General features: G+C 36.0%; 1 protein-coding gene across 2 annotated transcripts in view; it reads left to right on the plus strand.

Annotated features, from left to right (window-relative positions):
- Cdk13 (cyclin dependent kinase 13) overlaps nucleotides 1–18,161 on the plus strand; it is an 89,427-nt gene that overhangs the window by 31,854 nt on the left and 39,412 nt on the right. For both annotated transcript variants that reach the window (XM_032884506.1, XM_032884507.1), the window contains exons 3-5: nucleotides 3,073–3,243; nucleotides 4,579–4,718; nucleotides 6,205–6,375. In XM_032884506.1, coding sequence (XP_032740397.1) covers nucleotides 3,073–3,243; nucleotides 4,579–4,718; nucleotides 6,205–6,375 — 482 coding nt within the window. The remainder of the gene's footprint in view (nucleotides 1–3,072; nucleotides 3,244–4,578; nucleotides 4,719–6,204; nucleotides 6,376–18,161) is intronic.

The following is an 18,161-nucleotide window of genomic DNA, read 5'->3' on the forward strand; positions in this document are numbered from 1 at the left end:
ACATTTGTCAGTTTGAAGATTTGCTTTCCCTGCAAATGGTTTAGCACCCACTAATAAGATTTGTCATAATCAGTTACTATAATAGGAACTGCAAATGATGATCTTGGAATTTGATTACTCTTAATAGCTGTTAATAAAACTAATATTAAAAGGGCAGTTCTTTCTATTCCTCCCAGTCTTTTTAATTGTAGGGAACTTTTTTCTACATTATCAGTCATAGTCTACCAATCAGAGGTTCCTGTGAGCCAAATTCTTCCATCTTTTCACTGACTGGTGCCTCTACGAGTCTTAGGCAAATAGTGTATGTCATTCTTACTTTGAATCCTTCTCCCATAACTGCAAATAGTGTATGTCATTCTCACTTTGAATCCTTCTCCCATAACTGCAAATAGTGTATGTCATTCTCACTTTGAATCTTTCTCCCATAACTGCAGCAAACCATTTTTTTGTTACCATTGTGTTTTTATAAAAACATGATTGTTTTCCTTATTTAAAATGAATTAGGTTATTAGGTTCATGATACTAATTCACTTTTTTTCATGTACTGTGTTGAAGATATTTCCATGTTAGTTTTGATAGGTCCAGATGCTTATCTATAATAATAGTTACATACTTTCTACTACTAATGTATATAGACACTTGGTTAAGATAGAATATGACAAATTATAGCCATTTAAAACTTTAGAGATGAGAGCAACAAATTGTATCCTAACAAGACTATGCTAATTTATACCCTGAAATGTTATAGCATCATCTTTAGTGTTTCTTTTTTTGAGACATGGTTTCTCTGTGTGTCCCTGGCTGTCTTGGAACTTCATAGATTAGATTGGCATCTGCCTGCCTCTGCCTACTGAATTTCCAGAGTGCTGGGGTTAAAGGCTCGAGCCACCATGCCTTGCTCTCTGTTTTGGGTATGGAATCATCTTAACAGTAATAGATTTTAACCATTTGAATTTTTATAGTCTTGAAGTTACATTATTAATCTTGTGCTTATTTGGTTGCTAATGGGACAGACACTTGGTGTTTTGTTTGACTCATGTCTTCAGTGTAGAATTTTTCTCCTTAGGACTTTAGATCTTTGTAGTTCAGACTCTTGTTTTTCTTTGGCATTTGTTTTTGGGTTGTGGGGTTTTTTGTTTGTTTGTTTTTTGGGTTTTTTGTTTGCTTGTTTGTTTTTCCACTTTTAAAAAAATGTCTGGCTGGTCTGGAGCTTGAGATCCACCTGCCTTTGCCTCCTGAGTGTTGGAATTAAAAGCGTACACCACTATTTATTTTTGTTTTTTACTTGCTATGGATTTTTTAAATTTTTTGAGTCAAATCACTGTTTTCCCTTTATAAATTTTTAAAAAGTTGATCTCAAAAGATTTTGTCATAGAAATTGGTTTAGGTTATATGGAGAAGAACAAGATAGTCTGGTTTGCCACCTTCTTTCTTCTAGCAGTGTTGCTACCAGAGTTTGGCTAATTTGAAGTGCTACATATAAAAACTCTGAGGAGTATCTGTTTCTGTGTACTTTGTTCTCTGTCAACATATTATTTCATTGCTGGTACTTCAGTGTTTGTGTTTTAACCTTTAGATACCTGGTATATTGGCGCTCACTCTTAATTTCTATTAAAGGGTCAGGTTAATGGTATGGAAGTGAAGAGGTTTTTCTCTTTTGTTTACTGGTTTTGGGGTTTAACTCAAGAGTCGTACATGCTGGGCCATCCTCTTCCTACTGAACTCCAACCTCAGCCACAGCCTTTTCTTAACACAAATCTGGGCCCAGTATTATACAGCTTTTCTTGAAAAACAAAACAAAAACAACAGCAACAATAGAACCCTGGTCTGAATATTTATGTAAATTCTCTGATTTTTATTATTAAAAGGTTCTCTTGGATAACAGTTTTTTTTAATTTGGGGAATTTAAATTATCAATTACAACTTCAGATATAATTTGAAATTTACAACTCTTTGGGAATTAAAAGAAAAAGTTTAGCACTAACCAGGCTTATAATTCACTTGTAAATCTGTTATGGAGGGTTAGCCTTCATGGTGGCAGAGCAAAGGCATGGCAGCAGGAACAGCTGGGACCCAACTGTTTTATTTTTAAAACAAGGTCTCACTATGTAGCCCTGGCTGTCCTGGAACCAGACTAGCCTCAAATTCACAGAGATCCATCCATCTGCCTGTACATCCCAAGTATTGAGATGAAAAGTGAATTAATTGGTTTTAGTTATGTAAATGGGCAAGAGAATAGTTGTGTGTCAATTGTTTGTGATTTTATTTGCTAAAAAGAAATCATCATTGTCTCCCTATCAGAATCAAATATTACAGAATTATGAGATTTCTTGCAGTACATAGTGATTTGATTTTCTTTTTAATTCACAATTTTGAAAGTTAGAGCTTATTTTTTTTAAGTTTAAACTTTTGTTATTTGTATGTGTATCGTATGTGACATGTGCATGCCATGGTGCTGGTATGGGCACTAAAGACAACCTTGAATGTTGCTTCTGACCTTGTTTTAGGCAAGTTCACTTAGTAATTCCAATATAAACACCAGAGTAGCTGGCCCATGAGCTTTCATAGATTCTCCTGTCCCCAACTCCCCTCCCAGAGTAGGATAACTGAGATTATAGACCTATGCTGCTGTGCCCAGCTTTGTGTGGATTTTTGGAATTTGCATCCAGGTTCTTACCCTTGCATGCCTAGCCCTGTTACCCATGAAGCCACCTTCCCAGCTCCCTAAACTTTATTTTTAAAAATAGTTTCATATTTGCAAAGATAAAAAGTTATCATTGAATCCCCATTTAACTTGTACTTTTTACATTTAATTAATATCAGTATACTACTATTAATTAAGATCTGCTCTTTACAGATTTCTATGGGTTTTACTTAATTCTGTGTCACTTTTTTCTTAAAGTTTTTACTTAGTAGTTGAAAGATAATCTGTTTAGATGGACTTAAAGTATGACATGATATACAGCCTTTACATGCTGCTTAAATCTTAAAATATGATCATAGTTCTATCATGTAATCAATTATTTAGGGTTTATATGACTGACCTTACCTCTTTTTTTTTTTTTCCTTTAGTTTAAGAGGCAATATTTCTGTAAAAGCAGTTAAAAAAGAAGTAGAAAAGAAACTCCGGTGTCTGCTTGCTGATTTACCATTGCCCCCTGAATTACCAGGAGGAGATGATCTTTCCAAGAGTCCAGAGGAGAAGAAAACAGCAACACAGTTACATAGCAAAAGAAGGCCTAAGTATGTGCTTGCTTTCTACTGGCACTTAAGTTGACTGGACACACCATATCCTGGATAATTATAAACTTAGAAAACATTAATATTTAAAATGAAAAGTGTATATTTATTTGAACATAAATATACAGATTGGTTCAGAGTTCTGAAACAAATATTCATGAAGGGTGGTACCTATTTGCAGTGACTAATAAAACCAAATTAAATTTTCTTACAGTTTGTAATTATTAATTTGGGAGTGTTGCTTGTGTCAAAGATATCAATCATTAAGATAGCTAACTAATAAAAACACTGAAATTGAACAGAGTGGAAGATAGCATTCAGTCCACTCAAACAAACTCAGTAGTGGATAGTGTTGTCCTTTGCTTTTAACTACTCATTTCTTCCATATGACTATGCATTTGTAATTTTCCAAGAGCTAGAATTTTTCAAAATGGAGTTGATGTAGCTTCATGTTAAATACCTGGTAGAGTTCTTTTTCTTGAAGGTAAGAAAAAAAATACTGGTGATTTTAAAAAATGTTTACTCAACAAAGGAAAAGTTTAAAACCTTTAGGATAGATCTGATTTAGAATTGCTCTTCAGATAGCATCTAATTTAAAAATATAAGATCATTTTCTATTATGAGAAGAAAATTTTAGTCTATCCTTGAATCCTTTTGCTATAATTCTTAAGTCTGTGTTGACTCTGCTATTATATCTAAACATAACAAAAGATCATCTTTTTAAAGAATTTGACTTTTGACATATCTATAAATCTCTACCCAAGTATGGAATTCTGAGTTGTGATTTTACATAAATTAAGACTTTCTGTACTTGTTTGAATGAAAAATCTTAAGTATTTTTATGATGGTTTTATAATGCTATAAATCAATTTGTAAGTAATTTGTAGTCAGTTTCTTATGTTACTGTTTGCTACCTTGTACTATGTGTGTGCGTGTGTGTGTGTACATACATGCACATGTATATACGCATACATATATAGGAAGAGAGAATCCTTGAATGAGAAATTTTGTGGAGACTAAGTAGAGATTCTTTATGGTTTCTACTAGTAATGTTGTTTCTACCTTCTTACTGAAAAGCTACATTCCTAAAAGCCTTTTAAGGAAATACTGTCGCTGCTTCTCTTTGAAGTTCTAATCTACTTAGAGTAAGTATTTAGAAATTATAGTTTACTTTTATGATAACTTGTAATATCAACTGACAGTAACTTGGTTTGCATGAATGTTCACAAATATACGTGAATAGGGTAAAATGGGCAGGATTGCTCTTGAATTGAATTGTTAAGCAGTTCATTCAGTTTGCTTGATTGTCCATAAAAACTTCAGAACTATATTTAATAGAATATGTGGGCCTCGCTATGGTGAAATCAAAGAAAAAGATATTGACTGGGGGAAACGCTGCGTGGATAAATTTGATATCATCGGAATTATTGGAGAAGGTACTTATGGACAAGTTTACAAAGCCAGGGACAAAGACACTGGTAAGAATGTTAAGTTTTGGATAGAATGTACTTACTTTCTGTCCCCCTGCCCCAATGTATAGCTTTAAGAATTTCCAAAAGAAGTAAAACTTCTTTGTGCTGTGTTACTTAGTCTTAATTTTATTTGGTATGTGTGTTTTCTGTGTCTTTATATCAGTTTATGTGGTCACATAAAATTTTTCTTCAGTATTTGTGATATGCTATGTGGCAGGATTTAGTGGGATGTGTTTCTTTTGTGGTGAAAAACTGTTAATACCTAGGCTAAAGTAGTAGTAGTTTAGTTTTTCTTTTTGAGGCAAGGTATATTTATATATGTAGTCCAGACTGCTTTGAACTTTGCGACCCTCCTTCCTTACCTTCTTGAGGGCTGTCATTACAGACATGTGTCACAATGCTTGTCTTTAGGAGTAAGTGATTCTGTATTAAGAAGTGACAAAATTTTCTTTTGGCTGACTTTCTCCCTTGTATAGAAGTTACCCCTTGGATCAGATTCCAAAGCTTAAAATTTCAGAACATTACTTTTTCAGATCATAATTAAGAATGTGGGGGAAAGCTTTGAAATACCTCCTTTGAACTAGCAGTTGTATTAGAAGTCACACTACACAAGAATTCAGTCATTTAACTAAATATAATGCATAAAACTAGTTTCTCTGTCTCTCCCTCCTTGAGACAGGCCTGAAACTCAGATCCACTGCCTGCCTCTGCCTCCTGTGTGTTGGGAATTAAAGGCATTCATTACTACTGCCTGGCAGAACTAGTGTTTTTAAACTTATACTGCCTTTATAACTTTCAGAAGCTTTAATGAAACATTTTATTATAGGAAAACACCATAAAAATGAACAAAAATATTTTTAATGCTTAAGAGGATAAATTTTTTTCTTAGAAAATTTGTAACATCAGTCTTTTTGTTTCCTTCCAAAGAACTGGAATGAATATGCCTTTATGAAATTTTTTTCCTTACACTGGCTGATGCTTAGCTTACTAAAGCTACACATTTCTACAACACAAAACAGAAAACCCCCAAACTTCCAAAATGTAAACCATTTCTGGACTTAAGCTTAACCTGTAATAACTTTGTGTTTGTGTGTATTTCTGATTAATTATATTCTGTCTGATAAAAAATTTGCATATACCTAAGTTTTAATATCCTGCTTATATTGACCCTTCCCTCCTTCACTTTTCAGAAAAGAATGATAATAAACTCCCTCTTTACCATCCTTCTTGTCTGTATTAATGGACAGTATGAAACAATAAATACATACCCACCTCATCCTAACCAGTTGAATAGTGTTAAATGCAGTGAAATGCTTCAAAATTTACTTGAGGTTAATTCTTGAACTACAAATATTATTTAGTGTATTACAAATGAAAATAGCTTGTGAATTATAATTTTGAAAGATAGGAACAGAAGTGATAAAAACATTTAAATTACGAAAAATGTCATTGTCTTTTGATAGCTAGTAACTTGATTTTATTTAACTAATAGGAGAAATGGTAGCCTTAAAGAAAGTACGTCTGGATAATGAAAAGGAGGGTTTCCCAATTACAGCAATTAGAGAAATTAAAATTCTTCGGCAACTTACCCATCAGAGTATCATCAATATGAAGGAAATAGTGACTGATAAAGAAGATGCTTTGGATTTTAAGAAAGACAAAGGTAAGCATGCAGACTTAGTAACCAAGTCTTTGAATTCATGATATTTCCAACTTGAAGAATTTATTACTAGATGATGGTTATTTAAAGTACCAGGTAAATAAAAATGTTATCTAATGTCAACCCATTTTAAAATTTAGTAGAGTGAAAGAACTACGTTATTTACTTCAGTGGTTCTTGAGGTCCATGAATCAGATAAGTCAAATGTACTTACCAGTATTAGAACCAAGTATTGAATTTTTTTTGAGCTTTGATGTATGTACACGCGTGTGTCTGTTTGCGAGCGCGTGTGTGCACGTGTAATCTTTGTACTTTTAACTAACTGAGAAAAGATTAGAATATACTTACACTACATCTTTTACATTATAAACACAGAAATCTTTTAAGATGTGTGTGGTTTTGTATGTGTGCTTATATATGTGTGTGATATTTATGCCTGTGCACATGAACTGAGGCCAGAGGAGGAATCCTGTCCTGTTCCATTTCTCTCTGCTTTATTCCCTTGAGAGCAGGATCTTTATCAGTGAACCTGGCCTTATACCTGTGGTCAGCAGCTCCCTTGATCTTCCTGTCTCTACCTTTCCTTAGAGCTGGGGTTACAGATGCATATGGCCATTTACAGTTTTTAATACATGTTCTGTGCCTTTGAACTTAAATCCCCATGCTTACTCTTGGAACCAGCACCTCAGCCTCCCACTGGCACCTTTTGGCAGGCATGTACCATATTTCTTAAAGTATAGGAACAGCATTTTTTGAAATATTTTTTCAAATATAGATTATATATGGTTGCTTTTAGCTAAAAAAAAAAAATGCTAAGAAAAGTTTGACTTTCCTTAAAATTAGTTGCCATAGGGCTCACATTAAATCTAATGTGAAAGAGACCAAGTTGGAGTGGACCTTCGTTTTTTTGTTGTTGCTGTGATAAAATAAATACTCTGGCCAGAAAAGCATCTTAGAAATTGAGTTTATTTGGTTTACATTTTCCTCAGTCTATTACTGAGGGAAATCATGGCAGGAACTTGAGCAGGAACTCATAATAGAAACAGTGCAGGAATGTTGCTTGTTGGCTTTCGTGCTAGCTCATGTTTAGGAAGTTACCTCATACAGCCCAGGACCACCTGCCTAGAGATGGTACTATCACAGCGGGCTGGGCCTACCTATGTTTGTCAGAAATAAAGACAGTGCTCCGTATACATTTCTATAGGCCATCTATCTGATCTAGGCAGTTTCTTAATTGAACGTTTTCTCTTCTTGTGCAGCTGTGCTACATCAGTTTGACAATAAAAATCAATCATCACAGGTTACAACTGAAAATCATACTAAGTCCCTTTATAGGCTGCACACATACAGTCTTACTCTTCTGGGATGTGGTTTTAAATAATTGATAGGTCATATAGTAACTATGTTGTGTAAATCACCCTGTCTAAAAGTATCCTGTATACAGTGTAGAGCTGTTACCTCTCATGGTTTTTGTTTGTAAAACCCAATTTCTTATTACCTCACATTTGCCATGGTTTGCCATCTTAACTTTCTTTATTGCTTCTGAATGCATAATAGAAAAGAAAGTACTTACTGCTTGCCTTTAGTTAAAATGTCTCAGATTTGACTTACTGAACATTGTGACCTTATTAGTAAGACTTTTTATCTCTTCTGAGCCTGTTTCTTATCATTCTTAGAAGGATATTTTAGTAAAATTTAGTAAAATTGGGCTCAGGAACTTAGCCATGAAGTAGAGTCCAGTGTAATTTGTTTTGCCTTTATACCACTTTGCAGATTGATTAGTATGTTTACTCTTCCTCTAACATGCAAGTCTCCTGTTTTTATCTGTGGGGTCACTTCCCTGCTTGCTTCTTAAATTCCAATTTTGCTAGTTTTTATTATAAGCTAAGCTTCAGTTACATTAGTCTTTGGGGCTTACAAGTAGGCCGGGAAACTTTGATGGCTTCAGCTCATTAAATGTGATACTCCAAGTTGAACTTCGCACGTACACGCGTGCGCACACAGACATACTGACCCACACCTTCACACCAGTTCCTACAGAGTATGGTGTTATGGAATTGAGATGTAAATGATGGACTTCTTGCTACTTAATATTACTTTATTCATTAGGTGAGGCCTAACCTATCCAGCAAGTATTTCCAATATCCACTAGATTGACACACAATTTGAAGTAACTCCTCTACTAAAAAAAGATTTAAAAAAACCCTTCTCAATAACTAAAAATAATTACTCGGCTTATTATTTTATTTACAAAGACATAAGCTGTACCTATTTTGTTGGCCCTACCAACCAGAGTCAGCCAGTACAGAAGTTGTTATGATGACTAGTTGCTGAGTGAATAAATGAGCTTTGCTTTATAGTACTGTCTAGACTTTGAAAGACTCTTCCACAGTCTTCTTGTAGTCTGTTCTTGTTTTGTGTTATTAAATTATAAATCCTCTGAAACCTCATTTTTTAAAATTCTTCTACAATGTACCCCATTTTACAAAACAAATTTTCATAGATTTTGATGCCCACTTCAAGATATCTTTTATTATTCAGATTAAAAGCATAAAATTGTACTTTAAAAAATAGTGTCTTGGTACTTGAAATTACTGACATTCATCATAAGACAGCCAAATTGTGCTGTCTAGCCATGGTGAGCTCCTCCAGCTATGGTGCTTTCGCTGTATTAGTGGCTTAAGTATTTAGGAAATATGAATACTCTTTAAATTTGTAACTTTTCTTAAAAATCAAGGAAAGAAACTGGGTATGTAGTAGGGCATGCCTTTATTTCTAGCACTTAGGAAGCAGAGGCAGGCAAAGTATGAGACCATACTGGTCTACATAGTGAGTTCCAGGCCAGCCAGGATTATAAAATGAGTCTTTAAGCACCATAGATTGACTGGACAAAGGGATGATGTATATCTTGGTAGAATGTACAGTGTAAGGTTTCATTACACTACTCAGAAGGACAGTCTGAAAATATGACTTGTTTATTTCTTGAACTTTTCTTGAACTTACCATGACTGGTAAAGAGTTAATTGAAACAGGGGTTAAGGAAGGACTTCTGCTGAATATTCTCAAATACAGACCAACATGCCCAAATTGTTTCAATTTACGTAATGTATGTTCTTGCTGCTCCTATTTAGCACCATACTGGTATTAGAGTAATTGCAGTAGAAAATGAAATAAGATAAGCAGACTAGAAAAGAAGCAAAACTTATAGACAAGGTACAGTGTATGCTCATGCACATTATGGGCATGATAAAGATCATTAAACACAACCAATTATGTTCACAAGATAAAACATCTAAGAATAAGTTGACAGAAAATATAAGGTTTGTAAGTTGAAAGGTAAGAAACACTATTGAAAGAATATTAAAAAGACTAAATAGAAAATATTCCATTTTTAAAGATTAGAAGAATTAATCCTATTAAGGCAACACTCTCCTCAGTTTATCTTCATAGTATAGCCCTTCTCAAAATTAGAGGTGGATTTTTAACTTATATTTAAAAATTTAAGAATTAAATTTGTTGGGAGGAGGGTGCCACTGTGTGTATTAGAGATCAGGGGACAAGTTGGTGATAGTAATTTCTCTCCTTATACCATATGGGTCCTGGAGAATCAAATTCCAGTTGTCAGGGCTTGGCATTGAGTGCCTTTACCTGCAGATCTGTTTTGTTATGCCATATGCAGTTTTAAATACTGACAGGAAGATGCTAATATTTATATAAATACAAGATCTGGGATAGTGTATATCTGGTCATTGCTACTTTGTGAGTTCTTTCTTCTCAAACTTTATCCCACATGGTTTCACCTGTCTAGTATAGGGAAAGGAGCGGGTGAGGGGGAGGGAGAGAGAAGGAGAGAGAGATTCTTGAATCTAATCTTTTTTTTAATTCTTCTTTGAGCACAATTACTAACAAACCACAACCACCACCTACCTCATCTTTGGGGATCTAGCATTTATTTGCCCTCTGAAAAATTACCAGATTTCCAAATGTCACACAATCATAAAAAAGTGCTTAATATTCCTAGTTGACATCAAAAGCACAAACAGTAAAGGAAAAAATAGTACATTAAGCTTCAACAGAATCAAGTTGGATACTATCAAGCAGTGAAGAGAGGCTGGGGTGGGCGTGATGGTGAAACAGCGGAGTCTGATGGGACATGCACTAATCACAACACTGGAGATAGAGGCAGGCGGATCTGTCTATGTAATAACTTCATACCAGCTGGGTCAGCCCGGCTGAGTGAGACCCTGTTTCCAAATAAATGAATGAATGAAAGAAATGAAATGAAATGAAACACAAGTGCTTCAAAAATGAGTAAGTACATGTCAAAAAATTAAATAAAAAGCTCCAGTTAACTTTTCACTAGCCGATGGTAATTAACCCACTAGAAGGAAAAGAGAGTCAGTGGTTGAAAAAATGACAAACAAATGAAGGAGGAAAGGTTTAATTAAAGCATTGGAATTCACTGGGCCTGGCAGCGCACACCTTTAATTTCGGCACTTGGGAGACTGAGGCAGGGGGGCCTCTTGAGTTCCAGGACAGCCTGGTCTACAGAGCAACTTCCAGGACAGCGGGGGTGGGCGGGAGGTGTTGGGGGTGCACTACACAGAGAAACCTGGTCTGGAAAAATAGGCACCTCAGAATCCAGAAAAGTAGCCAACGCAAATAACACACCCTCTAGTGAAGAGACAAGAGGCTTCCTCTCTTTAGCTTTTTTCCAATCATTGTTTGTATATAACAAGTATATGTGTTAACTTTTTCTGACATGAAGGACAAAATATGCTATCTTCTGCAAATAAATGTTTATATGCTTTATGTAGCCATTAAAAAAGTCAGTATTCTGAGGTTGGGGATTTAGCCAGTGGTAGAGCGCTTGCCCAGGAAGCGCAAGGCCCTGGGTTCGGTCCCCAGCTCCGAAAAAAAAAACCAAAAAAAAAAAAAAAAGTAAAAGTCAGTATTCTATAGTGTTATAATTTCAATGTATTTTATTCTCTTAGGGTCTTTTACACAGGTGCATTTAGATTGTTGAGTATTTGAAAAATATTAATATTTATATTAATAAAATAGAAGTGTATATTTTGGATTTCACAGGATACTTTGTATCCTGTTTTACAATTAGAGTTGCTTACTTAAATGATATATCGGACTCTTTTCATATTAATTTCAGACAGATCACTTTACAAACTTCAAAGTTTTATTCTCAGAATTTTATTTTGAGTACACACTTTACTGAAATGTAGTATACTGTTGATTTTTCATCTTTGTCCATCTACTAAGGAATATTTCCCTATTTTGAGATTATACATATTTTCATGCTTTTGACCTTTTTATAACTTTTTTCTTGTGCTGTGTATTTGATGTGTGTGCATATGTGTGTTGTGTATGTGTTTTGTATGCTCATGTATAACATGCTGGCTCATGCAAGTAGAGTCCAGACATTGCTATTGAGTGTCCTTCTTGATGGCTTTCACCTTATATCTTGAGCTGTGGTCTCACACCTGAGCCCAGACTACTCATTTGTCTTGTTCAGTTTGCCTGCTTTCTCTGGGGACCATCTTTAACAGTCCCAAAGGGCTAGCTAGGATTTTTGCTGGGTATCTGCCAAGCAGTTCTCACGCTTTTACAGTCATTGGTTTAATGGCTGAGTAATCTACCCAGCCCCTTTACATTTCTTCAGGTTGCTGGCCAATTTCCATTTTCATAGGGATTGATTGAGCTGGTTAGTTTTTATCAATTTGACACAATCTAGGATCACAAGTAAGGAGGGAAACTCAAGAAAGAAAATATCTCCATAAGATGTCTTGTGGGCATGTCTGTGGGGCATTTTCTTGATTAAAAATTGATGTGGGAGGGCCCAGTCCACCTGGGCAGATGGTCCTGAGTTGCATAAGAAAGCAGATTGAGGTAGTCCTTTAATCCCAGCACTTAGGGAGGCAGATAGGCAGGTAGATCTCTGAATTTGAGGCTAGCCTGGTTTCAAAATGACTTCCAGATTATAGCCAGGGCTAGACAGAAAATTTTCTTTATTTGAAAATCCTCTCTTCCCCATCCCAACCCCCCACAAAAGAAAAAAAAAAAAAGAAAAGAGAGGGACTACAAACAAATCACAGACTGAGTAAGCCACAAAAAGCAAGCTACACATTAGTGTTATTACTCTGTGTTTTCTGCTCAGTTCCTGCCTCCAAGTTCCCACCTGAGTTCCTGCCTTGACTTCCCCTGTGATGGACTGTAACCTGGAGCCAAATAAACCCCTTCCTCAGCTTTCTGTAGGTCATAGTCGTCATCACAGCCATAGAAATAGAGAGCAAACTAAGAAAGAATTAGAGCAGTTCTGTGTGTCATTGTTATTTTTTCCCATTGTTGTTTCTTAACTTTCATTTGCTCTGTCTTCTGAAGTTTTATTTATTTATTTATTTATTTATTTATTTATTTATTTATTTATTTATTTATTTATTTATTTCATGTATGTGAGTACACTGTTGTGTCTTCAGACATACCAGAAGGGGGCACCGAATCCCATTTCATATTATTGTGAGCCACCATGTGGGTGCTGGGAATTGAACTCAGGACCTCTGGAAGAGCAGTCAGTGCTCTTAACCTCTGAACCATCTCTCCAGCCCCTGAAGTTTATTTCTTGCTTAGTACTTTTTATGTGTGTGAGGTTGGAATCAATGGCCCCATCTTTTGAACATCTACAGCCTCCCCCTCCCTCCCAAAGTTACTGTGTTGCTTAGAATGGCCACTTTGGGCTTCGGATGGTCCTGCTCCCACCATCCGAGTGTCAGTTAGTATTGCAACTGGGCATCAGTCACAACACCTTGTTTTATGCTGTGCTAGAGGTTGGTCAGGAGTGTGGCCATGCATGCTTGTTCATAGGGGTAGTACTAATTGGACTCAGTTATTTAGAAACAAAGGTAAAGGCTTGAATTTAGGACAAGGATGTGAGTTGGATTTGGGAGGATGAGTTAAAGTGAGGACTGTGAATGAATGTAGTCTTAAGTACTGAAGAAAGAATAAAATACTGAGGGGGTATGGATCGTTGATAGAAGTATTAATATAATACTATGAAGTGAAAATTATCTTAACCTTTAAAGAACGTTTAAGGACATGGTACGATACTTTGAACATAATAAACTTTTTTTTAACTTACTGTTCTAATTTGAATTTTCAGAGTTACAAGGTTATTTTTTATATTGCTTATAATAAACAATACAAGCAATCTACATACTAATAAGGAATAGTGAACGTAAAAGTATCTTTCTGTTAAAAACATAAATTTAAGCAGAACTATTGAGAGCATTACTTAAAAAATTAGTAGGATATTGAACCTCCATAGATTTTTTTTTTTTTTTTTTTTAGTAATATGATTTTTGGGGGCTGGTCACCAGGCTGGAGACTTTGATAGGAATTGGCTTTATAGGCTTGGGTCCAAAAGCAGTCTGGAAATTGGTACTCCCCACCCTCTTTTGTATTCACCAGTCTTTTTCCTTTTCTCTGTGATACTATAATCATATCACTTCTCCCTTCCCTTTCCTCCCTTCAAATCCCCCCATATATCCATCCCTCTTTGCTCTCTTTCAAATTTTTGGCTTTTTTATTAATAATTGTTCCATACAAATTCATATTCCTAAATACATAAGTATAACCTGCCCAGTCTGTGTGCTACTTATTTGTTTATGTTTTTAGAGCTGACTTTGGTTGAACCAGTTGGTGTGCTTTTCCTTGGTGAAGAATATTTCTCCAGCTCTTGTCATTCTTCAGTTGCTTGTAGTTGTTTTGTGTAAGGTTGAGATCTGGATTTTTTTCCATCCATCTGAGCATGTGTATTATTGTTCATGTGCAGCTCATGATGGTGAGGCTTATGTATATAACTTTTGACATTCCTAGGAGACACAGTCTCACAGCAAACTCACTGCTCCTCTGAGTTTTACAGTCTTTCTGCCTCCTCTATCACAAGGATCCTTGACCCTTAGGGAGGTAGTCGTACTGTAAACGTATCTTGGGAACTGGAAATGACAATTTTGCATTGTGATTGGTGATGCTTTTCTGTAATGGTCTCCATGTGTTGCGACAAGAAGTTTCCTTGATAAGGGGTAAGAACTACACTTATCTATGGGTATAAGAACAAGTATTTAAAATATAGTTAGGCATTATGCTTGTTTATGAAAATGACATCTGTGGGTTATCATCTAAGAACCATGACTTCACTAGCACCAGGTATGTTTGCTATGCTTCCAGTATAAGGAATTAATTAAAGAAGTATTGATTACCAATAAGGTTGTGTATGCCACTATTGCACCCTTAGGGTTATAGTGCCATCCTGGTCTATGCTATGGTTCATAGATATTATAGAGGGTAGGACAGTTGGTTGCTTCTCTCCTTTGTAAGCTTGCATGATGTCTTTTGGTACCCTGAAAGGTAGTTCTCAGCAAGGAGGCTCTGTAAAGTCATCCAGCTTAGGGGAATGACTCCTGTTTCTGAAGAGGTTAGTCTGCACTTACTCAGGGTGTGTGTGTGTGTGTGTGTGTGTGTGTGTGTGTGTGTGTGTGTTTATGTGAGTGTGTACCTGCTGCCTGCCTGCCAGTGTTTTTTCAGAGACAGACTAAGGGCAGTAGCAGTAGCTTATACTGTTTTTTGGAGTATCCTTTACAGCTCTGACCACTAGACAACTCAGAATGACTGGTGTCAGGAAGGGTTTATTAGGGGTTTGTGGCTCTTGCCAGCCTAGATGGGGAAATTTCATTTAAACTGCGCATATATATATATCACCTTACATATATTATAGATATATATGTAATATATATATTTTTAATAGATACTAGTATAATTCCTTATGACTTTCTAAGATATTCTTGTTTGTAATTTTACCATCTACAACCAGATTTCTCTATTTTTTTATTTAACAGCCCCTCCCCCATCCTTTTTGGATTTTTGAGACAGGGTCTCACCATGTAGTTCTGGCCATCTCAGAACTCAGGGGATCCACCTGCTTCTGCCTCAAATGCTGTGATGAAAGCGGGTACTACCACCTATATATTATCAATCTAAGGTCTGTTGTTAATCAGGTAAACAAGAGTCATTTTATTGATAACTACAAAGAAACTTGGTGGGGCTTTTGTAAAGATTGTGATAAATCTACACATTAGCAAGGAAGAACTGATATCTAGTATGCTGAGCTTACTGTCTACATGCATGGGCCATATTTTTCTTCATTTGGATTTGTAGTTTATTGCATTAGAATCTTGTAGTTTTTCCTCAGGGGTGTGTGTGTGTGTGTGTGTGTGTGTGTGTGTGTGTGTGTGTGTGAGAGAGAGAGAGAGAGAGAGAGAGAGAGAGAGAGAGAGAGAGAGAGAGAGAGATGAGGCTTCTCTGTGTAGGCCTGTGCTGGAACTCCATGGATCAGATTAGCATGGAACCCCTAGATCCGCCTGCCTTTGCTTGCAGAGTACGGGGATTAAAAGCGTGGGCCAACCATGCCCAGCTCATGTTTTTAGTTTCTAATTATTGTTGCTTATTGTTGGCATATAGGAAGAGGCCTATAGTTTTTAGTAAATGTTGAGGGGGGTGCTTCTCACTCATTATTACATCAAATATTTCACCTGTTTCTCTATTTTCTTCTTTTAAAGCCTTGAAAGAATGTTAGCATTTGTTACTGTTTTACGGTCCTTGGATGTTCTGCTTTGTTTGTATTCCTCCTATACCCCATCATACGCATTCATTTCTGAACATTTCTATTCACACATCTTTGTACAGAGTGTTTCCTTGGATGTATTTGGTATATTTGTTAAACCTTTTTTCCTTTTCTTAAAAAGTAGAAACACTTTGTTTTTCTTTATTTTATAGGTGCTTTTTTTTAGAACAAAACTTTTAGCATATACAACCAAGAAGAGTTGATACAGTTTGCTTCTACTTCATTGATTTCCAAAATTAATAGAATTTCTCATATATGTAAATATAAGATTCAAACTATAGGACCCTTTCTGTGTTATAATAGGACATTAGTAAGCCCTCCTTTTTTCAAACACTTCAGTGACTTACAAAGTATTCTCATATGTGCTGACTTGATTTTGCACAAGAAATGAACACAAATGTCATTGTCTTAGGGTTTTATTGCTGTGAACAGACACCATGATCAATGTAAGTTTTATAAAGGACAACATTTAATTGGGACTGGCTTACAGGTTCAGAGGTTCAGTCCATTATCATCAAGGTGGGAGCGTGGCAGCATCCGGGTAGACATGGTGCAGGAGGAGCTGGGAGTTCTACATCTTCACCTGCAGGAAGCCAGGAACAGACTGAGCATCCTCAGGCAGCTAGGAGGAGGGTCTCCAAGCCCACCCTCACAGTGACACACTTCCTCCAACAAGGCCACACCTTCTAATAGTGCCACTTCCTGGGCCAAACATATGCAAACCATCACAGTTGTCATTATCCATATCACAAGGCAAGCAAAGAATAGTAATCAAAGTGGTTTTAGATCAATCTGGGATACTGAAAAGACATTATCTGGTATAAAGTTCAACATTGTCTTAATTCTTAGAACTTCTGTTTCTCTACATGTAGTGTCCATCTGTGCTTACATGTGCACTTGCTTGGTTCAGTAGGCGTTCTTAGCATATTCATCATAGCTTGTAAAAGTTCCTGATCAGACAACTCTTAACACATTTATTGTATTTACTTCTGACTTTGATGCTTAATTGTATTTCTTGAGCCTATGTTTAATATGCCTCATACATTTTCTTTGAAGTCCTAAATAATACATTTATTATCACTGAGGTACATAGGTCCTTAGTGTAAGCTTTTATGCTTACTTGCCTGTTTGTTTCGGCTATTTCTAGTGTTTGTTATACTTGGCTAGTATTTGAGGCTAAAATTTCCTTTATCGTTTATGGTTTGTCTTCCTAGTTCATTGTTTTTCAGTTTTTTTGAATTTTTTTTTTTAAATAGGGCTTTAGATCTTTCTGATATACTCTGGTTTGTCAGCTACGAGCTTATTAATGATATGGAATGGGGGTAAGAGAACTACCATTTCTTTAGTCGTTAGCAGGCTTATGCTCCAAGGTTGTGATGCTCATAGGTACTTTTTAAGTGCATCTGGCTTTTCTCTCCTTTAATTGATATGGAAACCGAGTGTACCGAAGTTGAGGCTTGTTGGTTGAGCTCTGGGGAAAACTTTCTCTGAAGAACTAGCCTTGCTCTTTTTTTTTTTTTTTTTTTTTGTTTTTTTTTTTTCGGAGCTGGGGTTCGAACCCGGGGCCTTGCCCTTCCTAGGGAAGCGCTCTCCCCCTGGGCTAAATCCCCAGCCCCTAGCCTTGCTCTTAACAGGATGCCTTGGGTCAGTGATTTTCAACTTTCCCTTAGTGCTGTAACCTTTTAATATAATTCCTCATATGGTGACTTCCAACCATACAATTGCTACCTCACAACTAATTTTGCTACTGTTATGAATCATAATAGTATTTATCTGTGTTTTCAAGTAGTCTTAGGCGACCTCTGTGAAAGGTTTGTCCAACTTCCAAAGGCGTTGTGACCCACGGATTGAGAACCAGTGTTTTGGACATATAGTTTACTCTTTTTCCTGATTTTACTGGAGACACAATATACATTTTTTTCATGAGCATTTTAGCGTAGGGCTTCTAGTAATAAAAATTTGTCTGCCAGTTTCTCTAACTTGGAAATGGTAGTCACATTTATTTGTCTTTTTACTAGTGTTTTGTGCTCTTGACGGCTGGTTAGGGGTGTTTCCTCTGCATAGGGACTTATTTTCAACGAATGCTTCTGTTTTTCTTTCT

The sequence above is a fragment of the Rattus rattus genome, chromosome 14 (genome assembly GCF_011064425.1).
Source record: "Rattus rattus isolate New Zealand chromosome 14, Rrattus_CSIRO_v1, whole genome shotgun sequence".
In the NCBI taxonomy this organism is placed as follows: Eukaryota; Metazoa; Chordata; class Mammalia; order Rodentia; family Muridae; genus Rattus; species Rattus rattus.